The 18,123-nt window shown below is 38.8% G+C and overlaps 1 protein-coding gene across 1 annotated transcript in view; it reads left to right on the top strand.

Annotated features, from left to right (window-relative positions):
• mmp2 (matrix metallopeptidase 2) overlaps positions 1-18,123 on the top strand; it is a 30,156-nt gene that overhangs the window by 10,465 nt on the left and 1,568 nt on the right. The window contains exons 10-12 of the mRNA XM_017723983.2: positions 4,721-4,857; positions 8,398-8,557; positions 10,167-10,276. Of these exons, the coding sequence (XP_017579472.1) occupies positions 4,721-4,857; positions 8,398-8,557; positions 10,167-10,276 (407 nt within the window). The remainder of the gene's footprint in view (positions 1-4,720; positions 4,858-8,397; positions 8,558-10,166; positions 10,277-18,123) is intronic.

Here is an 18,123-nt window from a genome sequence, read left to right as displayed (position 1 = left end):
CTGAACAGATTTGGCTGTGAAAGCCACAAGACTGTCATTTGTGTCTGTTTAACCCCTAAAATGGCCAGGGCCCACCAGTGCGCACAAAGTTTTATTACACACTTTTATAACCTAAGAATAGCTCAGACAGTTTGCATGTAGTTACTAATTAATAGGTTTTAATATGTAATAAAGGATTACTATGTTGAATATGTTGATGTCAGTTTGAAATACAAATCAATACAGGTGAAAAACGTGAAACGCAATTCACACATGACATTACTTTTCCATAGTGACATGCAAAATTTGTGCCAAAATCTCTACATTACATTGCTTTTGTTCAGACTCTTTACTGAAAAACAGCACATGAGGATTTACATTTAAGAAAAATAAATGCTGAATTGTTGCAAGAATTGAATACAATCCCACTTGAAATGTAATCAGTGCCAGGTATATTGCTTTCCACCATACAGTACCTCAAACAAGGTTAAATCACTGTAATAGGTCTTTAACTTTTTTTACATTTTGCTGCATTTTCATATTGCATGTACATGTTACTGTTTAAGTGCAGTCTTTTATGTGCACTACATTGAACTTTTTCACTGTTATGACTGCATTTATAGCACTGCATGGTGAAAAGCATTGTAGATGTGACTTGACCACATTTCAACGTGGGTTGCACTTAATTCTGACACAAATGTAGCATTTCCCTTTTTTAAATGTAAACCCTCTTGTTTTGTTTTCAGTCAGGTCACATAAAAACAACATAACAGAGGTTTTGCTTTTCATTTTGGTACATATTTTGCATGTCACTATGGAAAAATAATGTTGTGTGTGTTGTATTTCACATTTTTCCACAGAAGTGACTGATTTTCAACTTAAAATTTCAAATACAATTTTCTCCATGTTTGGTGCCCAACTTTTGCTTCTTTAGTTTAGTGAGGGAGCTATGTAGCTAAAGTTGCTAATGCTATAACTCGGTAGTCACCCAAATCTTTTCTGTAAATACATCCCTGGAACCTCTTTCAACCCACTTAAACCACATCCAGGTCTTCATTAAGGACATTATTAACATCTTTTGCATTGTGGATTCCTCCAGCACTAACCTAGCCTGGGATTTGACCTCCAGTTCAAACCTAAAGAAGTTGATGCTTCTAACAATGAATGAAAGTAAATAGCCGCCAATTAGCATTAAAGACTTGCCATTTGTTGCTAGCAGTGTTAGCATATTTGGTCAAATCTTTCTTTATGCAGAGTGTGACTGCAGTTCCTCAGTGCTGCCAACACCCACACATAGACGCACTCCACATATACAGACATCCGTCCACTCCAGATGTGCTCTGTTGGGGACCAGGTCTGTTGGGAGCAGCTAACCCAAATAATACAATACTCGGTGCAGACGACTTTGAAATCATTGGCCTGAGCACACACACACACGTCAAACAGATATAGAGATGGACTAGATTCACACCTACGCATACACACTCTGTAGGTAAATTTTAAATGGAACATGCGGCTCAGTGTCCAAAGCAAACAGCAGTGAACTGAAAGGCCTTCAGTAACAGAGCTTAGCTAACATCCTCTCAGAGCAGAGCTGGTGGAGTAAGAGAGCCACCCACCATCCTGCACACAGACCCATCTTTAATAGGAATAAAGTCCTTATGCCGCTGTGGCTAGCGACAATAATCAGAAGACCACACACACATACTGAGTGTATGCAGGCTGTCTCTTAGCTGGAAATGATGTACTATAAAACTATCTTGAGGATTAGCTGTCATGGTCATGTGCATTGACAAGTTCTACTCAATGAAACAGCACCAAACAGTTTTTAATGTCGAATTTCTGTTTAAATTGTTTTAACTGACATTTCTGATAGTGTGAACAACAAATATGTTGATGAGCAGAGTTCTCTACAGCTAATCAGCTAGCTAACGTTAGCTTACACAATAACCTACACTGTGTGGCCCCTTCTAATTATTGAGTTGAAGTGTTTTAGCCAACCTATTGCTAACATGAGTATAAAAACAGCTATACAATCTCTGTTAGAGATACATAGGCAGTAGAGTGGCTTATACTTGAGAGCTCAGTAACTTTAAATGTGGCACTGTCATTGGATGCTACATTTGCTACAAGTCAGTTTTTGAAAATTTTGCCCAGCTCATCCACGAAGTGGGAAACCACACAAACTCACAGAGGGGGGCTGCTGAGTGCTGAAGCACTTAGGGTGTATAAATCGTCTACCCTCTGTTGCATCACGCACTACAGTGTTCCAAACTGCCCCTGAAAGCAAGATCAGCAAAATAACTGTGCGTCAAACAGTGGCACCCCTGCCTAAGATATCTATGTGCAATGCCAAGTGTCATCTGGATTGGTGTACAGCATGCTGCCACTGGACTGGTGTTCTCTGGAGAGACAAATCATGCTCTATTATCTGACAGTCTTTTGGACGAATCTGGATGTGGCAGATGCCAGTAGACCACTACCTACCAGAATGCATAGTACCAACAGTAAAGTTTGGTGGAGGAGTTGTTTTTTCAGGGCCCCTTAGTTACAGTAAAGAGTAATGTGATGGGTAGTGTCAATGCTTCTTCTATTGTTATAGCTTGGCAATGTAAGATAAATCTTTGTGTTCATAGTTCTATATAACTTACTAAATAATGCTTGAAAAATCATCTTTTGTAAGAGTGTAGGGTTAATAAAACCTGGCCATTCTCACCCCTGCTTAGAACACATATCCTCTAAAACAGTCTCCTGTGGTGCCCAGTTAGGCTCAAACCCTCAACCTTCTAGCTGTATCAGTACATCTACTCACTGAGATTCATTCCATAAGTCAGTCATTTGTTTATCTGAGGATAATGCACCATGTGCTTCAAAGAGTTAAATTTTTTGCAAATAATGGAATCACTATTTAGTAACAAAAATTAGTGGAAATGTGCGAGGGCTATGATAATAAACGTATTACAGTATGATCATGCAATTTCAGAGTCAGCAAGTAAAGAGGCTTACTTTGCTGTGAGGGAGGATGACTTTAGCCTTCAGATATTCACACAACTGGGTCACTTGCCATAGCTGTTTAAACCATCAGGGAGACAGAGACAAACAGTGAGAGGGTGAAAGACTCATCTATGGCTCACATCCTTTATTGTATTTGTGCAGCTGCCTGGAAATCCACATTTCTTCTCTTATTATTGCTTTAAATGTAGCATATTGCATTAATACATTCTTTATCTCCAGTTTAATTGAAGTCCTGGAGTTTTCCACTGAGTCGGAGGAGCTTTAGGCAGTTTTCTCCCGCTGTCCTGTTGGAGCATGTGTAAAAAGGGAATGCTGACATGTCTGGATTCACTGAAGGCACAGTTTTGCTGCTAACGCTGTGCTAGCAGGGTGTGGTGTCTGGAGGCTAGCCACTTTGATCACCTCTCATTAAACTTTGTTTGCCATTCCAAACCTGTCTGGAGGTATAGGCAGAGTGCATTCTTGTAGGAATCTGTTGTGTTAATCAGCATGAAGTAATGGAGAAAATACATGAACAAATTTGTCTGTTTTCTAATCATTCTAATCATTGTCTGGGATTAAATCTTATGGCCTGTGACTATACCCAGCACCCAGATTTGTACATCACCAATTGTTATATTTTAGTCTTAGACTAGACTTGTTTTGTTGTTACTTGCAAATATCCACAGATTCAGTCTACAGCAGTTTAGCCCCGCCCATTCACACTGTCATTGAACATGGTGGGCAATCAGAATTACAACAGTTTTTGGTACATAAACCCACACAAACAATAAAATCATGGATTTTTTACTCAAGGAAAAAATCTAAATGCAAGAAAAACAGGATATGGGCCCTCTAGAAGTTTAAAAAAGCTGCTTTATAAAATATAATGCTGTAAATAAAATATTTAAGGTAAAATCCAAAGATTATGAATACAAAAGTTAAAAAGGTATATATTGGAATAAAGTGCTTTGACTGGGGTGGTCATACTTTGTCTTAGTTTATAGCTAGGCATAGGTCTAAAAATGGATATCTGAATAAAAAGCAAAGTTAAAGGAGACTGCTGCAGCAACAAGCCTGATAAGATAATCTCAGATAATCAGCTAGACAAACTAAGAAAAAAAACTGACTTATAGAAAAACTTGACCTTTCCAGTCTAGTTCATTCCTCTGCATCATATGTGACTCGAAGGGTGGATGTAATGAGTTAAAGTTTACAGTAGCGAGAAGTGGGTCGTATTTGCTACGCATCGAAATGCAGTGTCCAGATCTGCCTTTTCAGAGGCTGAAATATTTTGGCCATTGGAAAAATAGGTCAGTGGAAAAGGGGTTGGGGGAAGTGGGTATTGTTGCTGTGCTGAATGTTGGAAAAGCGGGCGAGTTTGGGCCTGTTCCACTGGCTCCGCTCTCTTAGCCGCCTGCCATAATGAGAAACAGATGCTGAAATGAATCACCCCATTGTGGCTAGGCCATAGATCTACTAATACAGACTCTCTCTCTCTCTCTCAGTCTCTCGCTGTCTCTCACTTCTCTTCCTCTCTCGCCTCTGGCTGCCAGTTCTCTCCCTCTTTTGATGTGATGTTGTCATATTACTCATAACCCCCTCCCTTGATTTCTCCATTTTGATTTGTTTGTAGTGTCATTCAAGTTCAGCCATTCATAAGTCATGCCTAGTTCATGACATTCTTTCTCTCCCTCTCTCTCTCTCTGTCTCTCCTTCTCTCTCTCTCTTTCTCACTCTCTCTCAGGTTCCTCTTCAGGAGTCCTAATCCACAAACGAAGCCAACAGGCCCACTGTTGGTGGCCACATTCTGGAGTGAGCTCCCTGAGAAGATAGATGCTGCCTATGAAAACCCTCTGGAGGAAAAGACAGTGTTCTTTGCAGGTAAAGTTGCACAGCAACATAATAATGAAAACAGTGGATTATCATTCATTTAGGCTACATTCTGCAGGTCAAAGTGGCCCATAAATGTTGTTTGGTTGTTCAAATCATCTTTTTTCATGTAGTCTGTGTGGATCATTATACTGGATTGGTCACATTTTAAACTTCTAACTGAGGATTTGACTTTTGCTTTGAGTGACCTTTTATCTTCATTATTTATATTTTATTAAAACAAATGACTGAATATTCTATTTTGTCACTACTAAAATGGCTAATTTTGAGCAGAAATAAATGTAGCCAGTACATAACTAGCAGACACAAATCTGAACAGTATACACTTGAAAAAATTTTTTGTGCTTTTTCACTGAAGGATGAAAAAGTTTCCTTAATTACAGAAAATATGTGTTTCGGTAGTGACAAATAATGTTACACACTCATTTTTAGACTTTTAATATGGTTTGACATTAAGCCGATTAACAATTCAAGGGTTTTCTTCCTTAGCAAGAAGATATTGACAAGGACATGTTGTTAAGGACGTGACTCAGCAGGCAGAGAAAGTGCAGTTTACTTCAAAACTTTGAGAACTAAGACCCCATTTACACGTGGTCACTTCATGTGACTAGTATCTGGATTATATCTTGAGAAAATGCATTTAGTTGGACTGAAATCTGATTGCTGTGTGAGACAGAGTATGCAAATATGCTCATTACATGGCTACCAATTATCAGTTGTTTATCAGTTCAGCCTCATCATGCAGTTTGTTTTGCACAGTAGTGTCCACATTTTTTAAGCATTTAATTTTATCGGGTTTCCAACTATGTGCATCCTCTATTATATATCGTTCTCGTAGACACAGATCAACCTACGGATCAACCCCTATACCCAAGGGGAGGGGTTTCAGTTGTACTGGGAGGGGATTTGGTTGTTGAAAGTGTTTTAGAGAGACGGATGTGTTTACGCTGCTATATTGTGATGTAAATGCGTCTCAAAGCACCTCCTGAAGTGGTTTGAGTGATCGGATTTGTATCTGTTTTAAACAAATCTTGGGTACATTTACACATTTACATTCTTACATGGCTTGGCCTTTTCCAACTACAGTCCTGATACTCAAGATGGATTAAGTGATCAGGTATAAATGGGGTCTAACTGCTCACCATGAGGCCATGATAGACAGGGACAGTCTTGCTACAATACAGTGGTGGGGCTAGCTGTTTGTTTGGGTAGTGACATGAAAATGTGGGACAGCATTTTTGAAAAAAAAATTTACTCGGGATAAATCAGAATCTTTTAACTTCACTTAAAAGAAAAAAACATCTAAAACATGTACATATTATTTTCATGAGTTGAAATTTAGGAGTAGGGTTTTGTGTCAGGCACCTCTCAACAGAAAGCACCCTATACATGATGATTTTGTATATATTAGCTTACTACTGTCTCAATTTATAATGCTTGTGTATATAGGGTTAAAATATATCATATATTTAAATATAAATATTAAATATATTATAATATATAAATATATATATATATATATATATATATATATATTTTTTTTTTTTTTTTTTTTTTTTTTTTTTTTTTTTTCCTGTGGATCCTCAGTTGAACTAATTTAGTAGAATGGCCCATGTTTAACATCAGTTTAAACAGATTGTGCTCCTAAACTGACCCACCTGCACAAAAGAACAACGATCCACCTGGCACACTCATCCAAAAACACAGCTGCCCTCTTTTTGCGTAAGATTAATAGGCTTCTGTCTCATGGCATCAAACTTTTACATGTACAAACTGCTCCTTTAAACTTGCATGACGAACAGCAGACACTAAAATGACCATACTGGACAAAGTTAACAGAAAGTAATCAGTTTCACTGCTTTTTACATGGAAGCAGACCACAGAGATAAAACAAGCACAGTTTCTCATTTTAAATTAGGAAACATTTAAAAAAAATACATTTGATTTTGAATAGCTGTTAGTTTGCTTTGTCTCATTAAGTGCTAAATTTAATTGTTTACCACTGTCCGCATTTGTCTCTCTCATCCTGAAAAACAAAATATACAAAGCATCATCATAGTAACAGGTATGTTGATGTTACCATAAAGGGTCTATTTGTGGCCTGTTGTGTTAGGTTGACCTAAAAGTCACATGAATTCCAATCTGTTGTAATACTGCCGCATATCTTATACATATTGGACTTAGGTGACATCTGATTCAGTGCGTTTTCTGTTGTTTGTACTACCATCTGTGTCCTATATGAAGAAAAAGGTTTGGTCCCCTTTAACCATCAACATAAACATAGGCTTAGTGTTGCTAAAATCAATCATATGATCATGTTCAGCCGTGCTTACATAAAAATAAGACGAAAAAGAAGAAGGAGGAGGAAATCATTAATAACTTTAGCTACGTTAATAACTGCTTATATAAAACTATTTTAGGGCTAATAGGACCCCCCCCCCCCTTCTGTCTGTTAAACATGAGTTAGTTAGTAAGTGAGTGAGAGACATACAAAGATTGAGAGAAGACAGGGGCATACAGAAAGAGGGGGAGAAAGAGAAGCCAGGTCCATGAGGTGCTTTGTATTCAAAAAGGCAAAGGAATTTGGTCATGGAAAAATTTTAGTACATAAAAGTAATGGATTTTTTATTTGTATTAGCACTGCAATCATATTTATTCCCTGCATTTCCAGTAATAGTGTTTAGTTCAGTTCTTTACAATATACTGTACAACATTGGACGTAGGACTGCTTTTCAGAATTTTGCTGAGCACCTTTTTTTTTTTAATATGAGCTATTCAGCCTGTTCCTTTATTTCTCCATTATTTAACAGTGGTGTAATGTCCTGTTTCACAGTGGTTTATTTAACCTCTGTTGAAGCTCTCACACATGGATTATGGGCTAAAGAGTTCAGCAGGTTTAAGAGATTTATACATCTGTGCCCCTCTTTACCTTTTAATTCCAGATGCTATCCTTGGCATATCAGGACTTTGGTGGTTTGTATGCAACTATGACCGTTTTATGACTTGCATTGCCAATAATAACGATAAAAAGCTTTGACTTCAGGTCTGTGGTCTTATACCTGGGAGAAAATAGGCTCTGAACATGATTAACTGAAAGGTAGGTTGAGTCATTGGCCAGAGGAAACCTTCTTGGAAAGCAAAGCATAGCTGTATTTCACAGTACAGTGCATTATAAACAAATTCACAGTAGGTAGAGCAGGTCAAAGCACACTGCAACATAGACATACACAAATACTACCATAAGCATTTTAATCATCTCTTGATAAGTGCCAATGACTATTCAGTTTACCAGATTCTTAACAAGGACAGACTGTCTGATGTAAAGCACCACTCTAATGAAGCATCAAAACCTATTTGACTGCTATTGGCACCCTCTTGTACAGAATTTGTGACTTGCTGAAAATGAGTGAAAGAGTACGTTGCAATCCACTTCCATGAGGTGCCTTGCATCTAAAAATACTTAACCTACATCCAAACAGCATCTTTGTGGATATGTGAAAGATGTGATAATTGTCTTTATTTGCATCACAGGTGATGAAATGTGGGTGTATTCAGCCAGTACTCTGGAGAGGGGATATCCTAAGAAGATCTCTTCCATGGGCCTACCAACAGACCTGCACCGCATAGATGCAGCCTATTCCTACCACAAGAGCAAGAAAACATATCTGTTCTCTGGAGACAAGTTCTGGAGGTACCAGCCCAATTTCTAATTAAAACAGTGATTAAATTAAGCTGTAATTTGCCCACCTGTTTATTTCATGGCATGAACTTGCTACATACATTAGTTGCCTTTGACTTTAAGTAGCCTAGATTATTGCTGCTCCTTTCTACATGCTATTGTAATTACGAATCATTGTGTCACATAGATAGATAGTCTATTTGAAGAGCAAAAAAAAATTGCCACCACTAAGGTAGCTTACTCAAAATATTTAATGTTGTTGGATTGACTTTACTTTAATAGCCAACAGGTGTAATTATGATGTTTACTGTTTTGCCAACTGGCTGTTGCTGAAGGCATGCTAAAGGCATACTTACACCTAGATGTACACTATATGACCAAAAGTATGTGGACCCCTCTCCTAATTATTGACCAGTTTCTCAGCCATAACCATTGCTAACAAGTGTACAAAATAGCCATATAATCTTCATAGACAAGTAATAGTAATAGAATGGATCACACTGAAGACATCAGTGATTTTAAATGTGGAACTGTGGTAGGATACTGTCTTTGCCACAAGTCAGTTCATGAAATTTCTGCCCTGCTAGATCTGCCCCTGTCAACTGTAAGTGCTTTAATTCTGAAATGAAAGCTGTCAGTTTAAAGGAGGAAGCTAGTTAAGAAGAACGGTACCTAGCTGAATGTATATTGCCAACAGTAAAGTTTGGTGGAGTAGAGATAATGGTCTGGGGCTGTTGTTCAGATTTTGGGCAAGGCCCTTTAGTTCCAGTGAAAGGTAAGGTTGATGCTACACCAAGACATTTTAGACAATTCTGTGGTCATGGTTATATGGTCCTTTCATGTTCAAGCATGACTGCCCCTGTGCACAAAGCGAGATCCATAAATACATGGTCTGGTAGTTCTGGTAGTTAATATGGTTTGACATTAAGCCGATTAACAATTCAGTGGTTTTCTGCCTTAGCAAGAAGTTGTTGACAAGGACATGTTGTTAAGGACGTGACTCAGAAGGCAGAGAAAGTGCAGTTGGCTATTGTGTGGCTTTTCCACTAACTACGCTAACTAGCTTACTCTAGCTGATTTTAGGTCCACAGTGAAAACAGTGAAAGGCATTTCTCTGACACACTAACATGCTGGGATATAGTTCAGCGAGTAAAAGGCCTCATGTAGAAGACAAGTTTTCATCAGTGCTTGACGGCATACCAGTAAGCTGTGCTTTAGTTTCAGCAGATTAGCTCATCTAAGGCAGCCTCCATTGCTTATCCCACATGAAAACCTAAAGATTTCCCTTGACCATTTTTGAATAATAAAAGAGGTTTTCACTACTGAAGCCTTGTGACAACAGTGCTGTCATCTGATATGTAAGTTTACAGTCCTAAGTCTGTTTTTTCCCTTTTTGTTGTAGAATTTTCCTACTCTGTGGTTAACTGGATATGCATGGATACTTGAATATCAAAGTTAGTTGAAATCCACATCACTAGTTACAGCGATATAAACCTTCTAAGCATTATATATCTATGGGGAAGCACACAAAATGTAATAAAAATGCTAATTGTAAGGGCAGGAACTATGAAGGTTCTGTGGCATGTAAGCAGCCCTGATTTGTGCTGTAATAACTGTACAGGTACAATGAAGCCAAGAAGAAGATGGATCCAGGTTTTCCCAAACTTATTGCTGATTCCTGGAATGGTGTTCCTGATGATTTGGACGCTGCCTTCAGTATAAATGGAAAGGGTAAGAGTTCATATCAGAAAAAAAGCTTAGACCTTCTTTTTTTTTTTGGAGGGGACATGAGTGGGAGATTTGTGTAATATTGCTCAGACTAACCAGAAATATCTTGCACAACACTCGATGTGTAAAGTTAATATCACAAATGAACCAAATGAAAACAATACAACCATGATATTTCTGAGGCGAAATATTGCCATGTGGGAAATCTGAACCAAATGGTTAGAAATCTGTTGTTGGCAAAGCACTGACATTTTGATTTGGTGCCAGTTGTTCTTGGGGTTAGTGTAACTCTAGCTTTAGTCTGACCCTGGGCATGTGGGTGTATGTGTGTGGGTGAGTGAGTTCAGAGAACCGATGTGGAGTCTGGTACAGAGTCCTTGCCAGTTACACTCAGACCTCATTCCATCTGGCATTAGTCCATCACTAGCAATAAAAAGTCAAGGAGTGCTTTTACCTAGCCATCATCTGGGCTGCAAATGGGAGCATTTTATTCACAGCTTTAGAGCTCTTAGTACTAGAACTTGTTATTGTGGACGCTTTGAAATGCATTTTAGTCAAGCAAGTTGCAGTTTCTGAAGCGGTGGTGGTGTAATTGTAGAACAAAGTACACCTATGTAGTAAGTGAAGCTGGTAAACTGGACAATGAACATAGAGACAAGGTGGTGGTCATTATGTTATGCCTGATAACATAAGCATGAAGAGAAAGGGAGTGCAAAAACATCAACTTAGGCAACATGCAACATGCAAGCACAGTCTAAGTCCTGTTTTAATGCTTAATAAAAAGACTTAATCCCATTTCTTATTTTTACCCCTACCCCTTGTTTTCAAGTGTAACCCTCCCCCTTGAAACTGAGTTAGAAGGGGTAGTGGTTGAAATCTTCCCCCTATGAAATGAGACAACCCTTCAAGAACCGGCAACGTCATCAGTTTTCGTCAGCGACTTTTACGTAAACAGACAAGACGAGGTTTTCCGGCTATTTCCAGTACGCCGCCTCTGGCTGTGGTGATCACACTTGTGTGTCACATGACAGGACATTTAAAATAGCTTGGAAAAATAATCAGTACGTGTTTTCCTGCTTTGTCTCCAATACTATAGCAATAATGGTATATCACACTGACATTTGCCGTTTATCCGAAGGAGACTGAAAAGCATGAGCGCTCGCGATTCATTCACAACTTCAGTTTTACGCATCAATCAATCAAACGATCAAATCAAATAAAAAAAAAGTACAAACAAAAAACTACATTACTTCATTAACAGCTACTAGCACTGCTCTGCAGGCAACCCTGCCCAGAGGATGGGAAAGTTCAGCTCCTCACTGCTTAAATACATTTAGGGCATCATACGCCTTCAAAGAGGTGACGACAATTATTTATTAGTGCCACCAAGAATTTGTCGGGACTGAGAGCACCTCATCCTCCGCCCAGAGTCCCAGACGATGTGGAAAAATCGTTTTAACGTTTAACGTTTAAATTTTAATTTAATCTGTTCATAATCTGTAATGCGAAAAGGTTAACAAATAGAAAGGAATGAAAAAGCATTCTTGCAAAAAGTCAAAGAAAAGTGAAAAACCAAACTTCAGCCGCTGGTTCAATTTTTTTTTGAAGAAAGGAAAAGGCCCTCTTCGTTTGTTAAGTTCCAAATGACAAGATGGCTCCCAGACAGGCATAATGCAATGATCATTACAATACATTTCACGTTATACCCCTTCTGGATGCGTTCATCACCCCTCCCTGGGGTGACTTCATTACCCCTGCTTTTTTTAAATGTCCTTGGTCCCAAGTTTGATTCCCAATAAGTCTAATTTTCCTGAGATGTCTGGTAACCATTATTTCTTATCCAATTTAAGATGTTTTATTAATTAATTTTATCGGCTTTGTTTTATTGGGTCTTCCTGTCCTTCCTGAAGCCATCATTTGTAACACTTTCTTATTAATTTGGCTCAAACCGGTTCTTACCAACCCTTATCAGCTAGTCTTCCTATTTCCAGTTAACTCTTACTGTACAAGCAGTGTTTCCCACTCTCCCTGACCTTCCAGGTGTTTTCTTACCACAAAGCATTCTTTCATGCAATACCCTGCTTGTATCTGGAGTGGAAATTCAGTCCATTCCATATAGGGAAGCACTAGGCCTGCTCTTCCGCTGATTCGGTCCGCCTGTCTCAGTTAAATGCTTATAGGCCTGTCTATCTCAGTTTAGTGCTTATAACTCTCATTTCCAAGCTAATGATTGTTACAAAACTTTTATTAATTAGGATTCAAGGACATTTTTCCCGACAAATTCTTCAGTGATATGAAGCTGAACTTAGCGTTCTGATCGCCCATTCCAATTTAAATGTTGAGGCAACCTCACATACCAGAACATAACTGCTGCACCATTTAAGGTGGAACGGGAAAATTTGCCCAGGAGCGACCAAGACATCAGCGTATTACTAGTGATTTTTATGCGTGTTATGAAGGAAATTACCATAATGAGCTATTACAATGGTTCTCTTACAAGACAACAGCTTTTTACGTTTATGTGTCTCTGTGGCCGCTTGTGCAGCCGTCTTGCCGACGATTCGCATAGCATGCTGTGAATTTTCTCGTAACACTCCGTTTGTAGTGCGCCTCTGAAAAATCTCTGTCCAAATAACCCTAACACTTCACCCCTAACACTTACCCATCCATCTCAACAACAATCAGGACAACCCTACCCCTAGACGTGAACTCGCAAAACGGAGAGGTAGGGCTAAGTGTTAGGAGCAAGGGGTGAAATGGGATTGGGCCTTAATATACTGCAGCTGTTCTGCCCTTAGTATCCTTGCTTGAGCGGTACTATCATATGTAGAGTCAAACAAAGTTTAGATTTTTCTCTTTTTCAAGTGTGAAAATCTGACTCAAAAGCACTTATTCTGTGGCCACTAGCATAGATGCTAATAGTGTAACCTTTTTTTTTCTTTTTTTGCTTTATGTCAATCTCTCTAAAAAGTAATAATTGTAAATATAGCAGCTTGCACTATAACAATATCAACTTGCCAATATGTCGTAGTTCATGTTCAGATGTTCTTATTCGTCATGTAATAGTTCAAGGTGACTTCTTCTGAAGGAGTAAAGAATTTGTTAAATTGTTTTTAGCTTCAGCTGCAAGTGTAGAGGATCCCTCAGTGAGATTAAAGCCCTATTTCGATTTGGGTGCTGTGATTTATTTCTGAGGAGGTCTGTGATTTTGAGCCAGTATGAATCTGCAATGCCCGTAGTTTTTACAAGCAATAGTTCTAGAGCAAATTACCCTCTGTAGCCTATTTGAGCTTTAATAGTTTTACCAGAGGATATAATTTGTACATGATTTAACTGGTTAATTCATACAGGATAAAGTATCTGTGTAATTTTCTCAAATTAACCCTGAATAGCTCGGATCGAAATATTCTGCATGCGTTTATGTCGGAATTATGCGACAAATGGCACACTTCTGATTTGTGTGGCTAAATGGCAAATGAAGATTGTTTTCTTTCTCCTTCAGCCATCACCAAAAATGTGGATTTCAGTTTTGTCTTGAAGTTGAGGATTAAAGAATTGGGTCAAATTAAGCGGAGGCACCACTTTCCATTGCCCGTTGTTGTTATTACACCACTGTGTTGTTGATTTAAGAAGGACTGCTGTTACTGAAGGGGCACAGAGATTGGCAAATTATAAAATATAATTCGCTCCATAATTATTACTTAGAAGACTTGTAAAAACTATGGACATTACAGATTCATACTGGATTAAATTCACAGATCTCATCTATATTTACTCACCTTACAGCACATCCCCAGATAAAAGCCAATCCAGCACAGACATGGCTCATTATAAACTGAATAACCTCGGTAATAGCAATCTAATTCAAATCAACATTACAGCCATGTGATAACAAAACCGGGTAATAGAAAGTGGCACCTGCATTTTTTGCTTTTTCTTCATCTGAAAACAAGGCTAACAGCTACAGTATATCACAAAAGTGAGTACACCCCTCACATTTCTGCAGATATTTAAGTATATCTTTTCATGGGACAACACTGATAAAATGACACTTTGACACAATGAAAAGTAGTCTGTGTGCAGCTTATATAACAGTGTAAATTTATTCTTCCCTCAAAATAACTCAATATACAGCCATTAATGTCTAAACCACCGGCAACAAAAGTGAGTACACCCCTAAGAGACTACACCCCTAAATGTCCAAATTGAGCATTGCTGGTCATTTTCCCTCCAAAATGTCACGTGACTCGTTAGTGTTACTAGGTCTCAGGTGTGCATAGGGAGCAGGTGTGTTCAAATTTGTAGTACAGCTCTCACACTCTCTCATACTGGTCACTGAAAGTTCCAACATAGTACCGCATGGCAAACAACTCTCTGAGGATTTTAAAAGACGAATTGTTGCGCTACATGAAGATGGCCAAGGCTACAAGAAGATTGCCAACACCCTGAAACTGAGCTGCAGCACAGTGGCCAAGATCATCCAGCGTTTTAAAAGAGCAGGGTCCACTCAGAACAGACCTCGTGTTGGTCGTCCAAAGAAGCTGAGTGCACGCCCAAATGCTGTCTTTGAAAGATAGGAGTGCTGTCAGCATTGCTGCAGAGATTGAAGAGGTGGGGGGGTCAGCCTGTCAGTGCTCAGACCATACGCCGCACACTACATCAAATTGGTCTGCATGGCTGTCACCCCAGAAGGAAGCCTCTTCTGAAGTCTGTGCACAAGAAAGCCCACAAACAGTTTGCTGAAGACATGTCAACACAGGACATGGATTACTGGAACCATGTCCTATGGTCTGATGAGACCAAGATTAATTTGTTTGGTTCAGATGGTCTCAAGCATGTGTGGCGGCAATCAGGTGAGGTGTACAAAGATAAGTGTGTCATGCCTACAGTCCAGCATGGTGGTGGGAATGTCATGGTCTGGGGCTGCATGAGTGCAGCAGGTGTTGGGGAGTTACATTTCATTGAGGGACACATGAACTCCAATATATACTGTGAAATATGAAGCAGAGCATGATCCCCTCCCTCCGGAAACTGGATCGCAGGGCAGTGTTTCAGCATGATAATGACCCCAAACACAACCTCTAAGATGACTACTGCTTTATTGAAGAGGCTGAGGGTAAAGGTGATGGACTGGCCAAGCACGTCTCCAGACCTAAATCCCATAGAACATCTTTGGGGCATCCTCAAGCGGAAGGTGGAGGAGTGCAAAGTCTCAAATATCCACCAGCTCCGTGATGTCGTCATGGAGGAATGGAAAAGCATTCCAGTGGCAACCTGTGAAGCTCTGGTAAACTCCATGCCCAGGAGAGTTAAGGCAGTTCTGGAAAATAATGGTGGCCACACAAAACATTGACACTTCAGGAACTGTCTCTTAGGGGTGTACTCACTTTTGTTGCCGGTGGTTTAGACATTAATGGCTGTATATTGAGTTATTTTGAGCGAAGAATAAATTTACACCGTTATATAAGCTGCACACAGACTACTTTTCACTGTGTCAAAGTGTCATTTTGTCAGTGTTGTCCCATGAAAAGATATACTTAAATATCTGCAGAAATGTGAGGGGTGTACTCACTTTTGTGATACACTGTAAATTGTTTTTAAAATTATTATTAATTATTCAATTATTAATCATTAATTGAATTACAAGGTGAAAGAACATGAAATATCTCAAAAGAACCTCTTGCAAGGCAATGTATTTTCTGTCTTGTTGGGAGGCATTTGCTAAATTAAATGAACCAGTGAGAAATTACACACATACTTTAGGCACATTACCAGACCTTCTGTAGTTTAACTAATCCAGTTCAAATAGGGCTTGATACTGCCTATAGCAACTTTACTTGCTTTTTAAAGCTGGAAAATGTGTGTAAGAATCCATTTTATAATTGGGTCCAGACATAACATCCACAAACGTAGGTTGTTTCCCTTTTTTGCCAATGTTTGGTCTGTGTGTGTTTATTGTAATTTTCATGCTGCCTGGATGTGAATTTTCCATCCAGAAGGACAGCCAACCTTGATATTTACAAACATTCTCATTTGGTCTATTACCCTATTAAACCTACTAAACGTTTTCAGTCCAGCCCACTTGAATTTAGATTGAGTGTGACATAAATTATCTCACTCATTCCTACCATCACTAACACACAGTGTAAAGTGGACTTCAGAGAGAAAAAAGCAAGAAAATGGGGAACATGGGCCATGTATGAATTACTGTATACAAAACATACACTTAAATTTATATTCCAACACACAGGAGAGTACAGAACACACACATTTCTACAGAAAGAAACACACACTCAGACTTGCACTAGTACCCACAGGCACACACACGCTCTCTCTAAGAGAGCTGTTACATAGAGCAAGTCTGTGTAATGTGTGAAAGGAGCCTCTGTGCTGGTAATTAACCACCTTAACGCTTGGAAAGCAGAGATTGTGTCTTTAAGCAGTGATGGAGCGTCAGTGCTGATGAACAGATTTGTACATCACTGCTTCTGCCTCTTCTAAAAGCTGGCACCTTCTTAAACAGACAGAAGCCATTTCTAGTTCAACGGCTTTATAATGAATGCTTTCCTTGTAGTTCATTTTGCTCTTCCTGTTAACTTTACTGCATGTCCCCATTCTCAGCTGTGCCACAAGAAGCTTTGCATATATACATATCTTCATAAAACTGACAACGTCGCTCACAAAATCAAGTCACACTAACAGAGCACTGCTTGGATTGTGCCTTAATTTTTGCTCATTTTAACTGATTTTAACTGTTACATTTAACAATGTAACTCCATTCATGCTTTTCATATGCCAATGCTTTCCAAAAGAAAAGGAAAGTGGTAAAAAACTAAAATAATGATAAATACAATAAATAATAGCAGTTTAAAAAGCATATAATAACAAAATAATACAACCCAGTTTTCAAAAAAGTTGGGATGTGCAAAAGGTAAATAAAAACAGAATGCAATGATGTACAAATCATTTGTATTTTATATTTAACAAAATAATACAAAAGCAGCGTATCATGTTGAAACTGAGAAGTTTTATTACTCTTTGAACAAAAATGATGTCAGTAAAATGTTTTGAAAAAGTTGGCAGAGGAACAACAAAAGAATAGTAAATTTGTGTAATGCTAAAAACAAACACCTGGTAGAACATCTCATAACTGATTAGATTCATTGGCTACAGGTCAGAAAGATGCTTCAGAAACACTGCTGTCTTGTTTCATTTAAGATGGACTAGGGTGAAGTGGAGAAGTGTCCTGTGGTCCGACAAATCAAAAATTTAAATTCTTTAATGGAAATCATGGACCATCCAGACAACGTCTTTTTCAGAAAAAGCCTTGTTTATTTCACTTAGACAGTGCCAAACAACATGCTGCAGGTGTTACAACAGCATGGCTCTATAGTAAAAGAATCTAGGCGCTAAACTTGTCTGCCTGCGGTCGAGTCAAGATTCGTTGAAAACATTTGTCACATTATGAAATGAAAAACACAATAAAGGAGATCCTGAACTATTGAACAACCGAAAGTCCTATATCAAGTCAAAATGGGAAATAATCACTTTCAAAATTACAGCAATTGGTCTCATAGTATTATTGTGGCTCTGTCTAAAAGCCATTAGGCTGAGCTGGAGATGGTGGAGATGAAGATGCTGAGATTTTCGTTGGGAGTGACAAGGATGGACAAGATTAGAAATGAGCAGATCAGAGGGACAGTGAAGGTGGAGCAGTTTGGAGATAAAGCCAGAGAGGCCAGGTTGAGATGGTTTGGACATGTGTTGAGGAGGAATAGTGGATATATTGAGCAAAGAATGTTGGAGATGGAGCTGCCGGGTAGAAGAAGAAGAGGTAGACCTCAGAGAAG

This window comes from Pygocentrus nattereri, chromosome 25 (genome assembly GCF_015220715.1).
Source record: "Pygocentrus nattereri isolate fPygNat1 chromosome 25, fPygNat1.pri, whole genome shotgun sequence".
NCBI classification, from domain to species: Eukaryota; Metazoa; Chordata; class Actinopteri; order Characiformes; family Serrasalmidae; genus Pygocentrus; species Pygocentrus nattereri.
The sequence above is the reverse complement of the archived record's forward strand: the minus strand, read 5'-3'. Positions and strand labels throughout refer to the sequence as shown.